This window comes from Penaeus vannamei, chromosome 24 (assembly GCF_042767895.1).
Source record: "Penaeus vannamei isolate JL-2024 chromosome 24, ASM4276789v1, whole genome shotgun sequence".
Lineage (NCBI taxonomy): Eukaryota > Metazoa > Arthropoda > Malacostraca > Decapoda > Penaeidae > Penaeus > Penaeus vannamei.
This window is the reverse complement of record NC_091572.1, coordinates 1,350,524-1,355,523: the sequence shown is the minus strand read 5'-3', so window position 1 is coordinate 1,355,523 and position 5,000 is coordinate 1,350,524. Positions and strand designations below refer to the sequence as shown.

The 5,000-nt window shown below is 44.5% G+C and overlaps 1 protein-coding gene across 1 annotated transcript in view; it reads right to left on the bottom strand.

Moving 5' to 3' along the window:
- Positions 1–1,369: 1,369 nt before the first annotated feature.
- LOC138866089 (filaggrin-like) overlaps positions 1,370–5,000 on the bottom strand; it is a 24,719-nt gene continuing 21,088 nt past the window's right edge. Inside the window, exon 3 of the mRNA XM_070137973.1 lies at positions 1,370–1,494. Within this exon, the coding sequence (XP_069994074.1) occupies positions 1,370–1,494 (125 nt within the window). The remainder of the gene's footprint in view (positions 1,495–5,000) is intronic.

The window sequence follows — 5,000 nt, the reverse complement described above, 5'->3', positions numbered from 1 at the left end:
CTTCCCCAACCTCCCACACTTTCCCCCTCTCCTCCAGGTCTCCCTCTAACCCCTCTTCCCCACACCTCCCACACTTTCCCCCTCCTCCTCTGACTTCCCAAACTACTTACAAATCACACAGAAAATCCCCCCAAACTTGCATAAAAAAACACTACCCATTCTTCCCCAACCTCCCCACACTTTCCCCTCTCCTCTGGTTATGCTGCCCCTCTCCCGCTACCCACCCGACCTCTTCCCCGACCTCCACCACTTCCACCTCCCCTCTGGCTTCCCAAACTACTTACAAATCACACAGAAAATGCCCCCAAACTTACAAAAAAAAAAAAAAAAAAAAAAAGAATAAAAAGATAAAAATAAAAAACACTACCCCTTCTTCCCCAACCTCCTTTTTCATACTTTCCCCTCTCCTCCGGTCTCTCCCGCTACCCCCTCTTCCCCCGACCTCCACCACTTTCCCCTCTCCTCTTGTGTCCCGCTACCCCCTCTTCCCCGACCTCCACCACTTCCCCCTCTCCTCCGGTCTCCCGCTACCCCCTCTTCCCCCCGACCTCCACCACTTCCCCCTCTCCTCTGGTCTCCCGCTACCCCCTCTTCCCCCGACCTCCACCACTTCCCCCTCTCCTCCGGTCTCCCGCTACCCCCCTCTTCCCCCGACCTCCACCACTTCCCCCTCCCCTCTGGTCTCCCGCTACCCCCTCTTCCCCGACCTCCACCACTTCCCCCTCTCCTCTGGTCTCCCGCTAACCCCTCTTCCCCGACCTCCACCCCTTCCCCCTCTCCTCCTGGTCTCCCGCTAACCCCTCTTCCCCGACCTCCACCACTTCCCCCCTCTCCTCTGGTCTCCCGCTAACCCCTCTTCCCCGACCTCCACCCCTTCCCCCTCTCCTCCGGTCTCCCGCAACCCCTCTTCCCCCGACCCTCCACCCCTTCCCCCTCTCCTCTGGTCTCCCGCTACCCCCCCTTCCCCGACCTCCACCACTTCCCCCTCTCCTCCGGTCTCCCGCTAACCCCTCTTCCCCCGACCTCCACCACTTCCCCCTCTCCTCTGGTCTCCCGCTACCCCCTCTTCCCCCGACACCTCCACCACTTCCCCCTCTCCTCTGGTCTCCCGCTACCCCCTCTTCCCCCGACCTCCACCACTTCCCCCTCTCCTCTGGTCTCCCGCTAACCCCTCTTCCCCCGACCTCCACCACTTCCCCCTCTCCTCTGGTCTCCCGCTACCCCCTCTTCCCCCGACCTCCCACACTTCCCCCTCTCCTCTGATCTCCCGCTACCCCCTCTTCCCCGACCTCCCACACTTTCCCCTCTCCTCCGGTCTCCCGCTACCCCCTCTTCCCCGACCTCCCCCACTTCCCCCTCTCTCGAAATCTCATCCCCGCCCCAAAGGCCCTCTGCCAGCCCCAGCATCCTGGTTCGGGAGATGATCAAGTCGCATCAACTCTCGCATCAGGCTCGCTGCCTCTGAGGGACCTCTTGCATCAGCTGCAGGACGTCCTCATAAAGCAAGTCCTACGCGTAATGTAATATTGCTCTCCTGGATGGCTTCATTAGGCTGGGCTTTTTTAACCCTTGTGGCCATTGATCCGAGAGACGAGATTAACTCTGCGGAATACAGGGGCTTCGGGGACTTTTTTTTTGTTTTTGTTTTTTTGGGGGGGACTTTTTTTTTTGGGGGGGGGGACTTTTTTTTTTTTTTTTTTTTTTTTTTTTTGGCCATGTAGAGGACTTCGGTTCTAATCGAGGGGGTAATTGCAGCGCCAGCAGATGGATTTTTTGCAGAACGGGGGGTGGTTTGTTAGGGCTGGAAGGCTAGTCGTGATGCTTATGGGTCGTGGTTTGTTGTTGTTGTTGGTTGTTAGAGCTAAGGAAGGTGAAGGAAGTGTGGTTTGTTTATAGGGAATAGGTAGAGGTGTTGATAAATGTGTGATGCTTAGGTTTTCTCCTTTCTCTCTATTTCTGTTGATAAATATCTGTATATCTTTTTATCTATCTGTCCCTGTATCTGTTTCTGTCTTTGTCTGTCTCTCTGTCTCTATCTCTCTTTGTCTCTGTCTCTGTTTCTCTCTCTCTCTCTCTTTCTCTCTCTCTCTCTCTCTCTCTCTTTCTCTCTCTCTCTCTCTCTCTCTCTCTCTCTCTCTCTCCCTCTATCTATCTCACTCTCCCAACTATTTCACCATTTCTGCATTTCTTTCTCTCTCTCTCTTAATCCCTCTGTTCGCTCTGCATTTACACAGACGTATGTTCTGTCTACAAGTATAATTCATAAAATATCACTCGGAAAAAAAGAAAAGAAAAAAACAAGGTTAAAAATAAAACCGTAAGCTAAAAAGAATTAAAGAAACTAATAAGCTGAAGAAAAAGAAGAAGTGAAAAAAAGAAAAAAAATACTTGAGCCTAAAAATAAAACCGTAAGCTTAAAAAAGTCTGAGAAACTAATAAGCAGAAGAAAAAGAAGAAAACAAGAAGAAGAAGAAGAAGAAGGAGAAGTAAAAAAAGAAAAAAAATTGAGGCTAAAAATAAAACCGTAAGCTAAAAAAAGTCTAAGAAACTAATAAGCAGAAGAAAAAGAAAAGAAGAAGAAGAAAAAATTAAACAAGAAAAAATATAAAACCGTAAGCTAAAAAAAAATCTAAGAAACTAATAAGCAGAAGAAGAAGAAGAAGAAAAGAAGAAGGAGAAGAAGAAGAAGAAGTAAAAAAAAAAAAAAAAAAAAACATATGAAAGCTTCCAATTTGCGTCCATTTCGGAGAAGAGGCAACTTAATGTCAGGAGAGAAAAACAAATAACGAGAAGAGAAGAGAAAAAACGCGAAACAAAAGAAGGGAAAAGAAAAAAGACGAAAAAAAGGGGATAAGATAAGCCGTAAAATCTCGATAAATTGAAGGAAGGGAGATGATGGAAGGGGGAATAAAGGATGATAAAGATTAAGAAGAGGGGGAGGAAATGAAGAAGAGAGAAGGGCAGGGAGAAGGGAACGTGACCAAGGAAGGGAAAGGAATGAAGAAAGGAATGAAGGAATTATGATAAAGGAATGAGAGAGAGAGAGAAGGGGAACATCGAAAGATATGATAATAAGAAATAGAGATAATAGAGATAATAAAGATAATAACGGTAGTTTTAATGATGACGATAACGACGAAGACGATGATTATAATAACAATAAAACATAATAAAGATAATAATAACATTTATGATGATGATAAAGAGATTAATAAGTAAAAGCAAAAAAAAAAAAAAAAAAAAAATAATGATAATAAATAAATAAATAAATAAACACAAATAAATACAATAAAACGAAGAAAACATCTACAACAACAAAAATATAGAGACCAATAACTAGCCAACAAACAGGAGAATAACAACAGAAATAAGAAAGAAAGGAAATAAATTTAGAAACCACTGAAAGAGATGATGAGAAGCGGAGAGTATGAAGTGTTGACCGAGAAGCGCGAAAGGATATGAAATGAATTGTGAAAAATCTTAAAGAAATGAGATTAAGTTCTTTCTGGAAATCAGCAAATGGAAAATGGACTCACGTACGAATATATACCCATACGTGTTGGCGATTTTGCAGATCTGGATGTAGGTATGTATGTACGTATGCATTTGTGTATGCTTGTGTGTGTATAGACTTGCATGTATGTATGTATGCATGCATGTATGTAAGGATGTAAGTATGTTTGTGTATATGTATGTATGTATGTATGTATGTATGTAAGTATGTATGTGTGTATGCATGTATGTATGTATGTATGTATGTATGTATGTATGTATGTATGTATGCATGTATGTATGTATTTATGTATGTATGTACGTATGTAAGTATGTATGTGTGTATGCATGTATGTATGCATCTGTGTATGTATGCATGTATGTACGTATGTAAGTATGTATGTGCGTATGCATGTATGTATGCATCTGTGTATGTATGCATGTATGTACGTATGTAAGTATGTATGTGTGTATGCATGTATGTATGCATCTGTGTATGTATGCATGTATGTACGTATGTAAGTATGTATGTGTGTATGAATGTATGTATGCATCTGTGTATGTATGCATGTATGTGCGTATGTATGTATGTATGTATGTATGTATATATAAACATATATGTATGTATATATATATCTATATATCTATATCTATCTATCTATCTATCTATCTATCTATCTATCTATCTATCTATATGTATATATATGTATGTATGTAATGTATGTATGTGTGCACGTATGTTTATGTATGTGTGGATGGAAACGCTCTTCTGTGCATGTATATGAAAACATGTTATACTAGTGAAAAATATCTTGCCCAGGTTCCCTATACAGAGCCTGAGATATTTTGATAATCAAATCTGTACTTCATTTATAACATTGGATATAGAAGGACACACGCACAAGGGAGGTAGAAGGGGAAAGGGGAAAGCTAGGAGGAGAAGAGAGGGGAAGAGGGAGGGAAAGGAGGCTTAGAAGGGAAAGGGAGAAATGGAAGGGGGAAGAAGAGGAGAAGAGTGGGAGTTAAAGTGGATGTAGGGTTGGGATAAGGGGGGAGGGAGAGGGGAAAGGAGAGGGGTGGGAGAGAGAAGGGAAGAAAGGGAAGAGAGAGGGAGTCTAGAGGGAGGGAAGGGAGAGAGAAGGGAGTGCGAGTCTAGAGAGAGGGAAGGGAGAGGGGGAGGGAGAGAGAAGAGAGAGGAGATCCTGAGAGAGTGAAGAGAGAGGGAGTCTAGAGAAAAAGAAGGGAGAGGGGGAGGGAGGGGAGAAGGGAGAGAGGGTCCGAAGAGAGGGAAGAGAGAGGGAAGAGAGAGGGAGGGAAAGGGAGAGAGAAGAGAGAGGAGATCCTGAGAGAGTGAAGAGAGAGGGAAGAGAGAGGGAGTCTAGAGAAAAAGAAGGGAGAGGGGGAGGGAGAGAGAAGGGAGAGAGGGTCCGAAGAGAGGGAAGAGAAAGGGATAGGGAGAGAGAAGGGAGAGGGGGTCCAAAGAGAGGGAAGAGAGAGGGAAGAGCGAG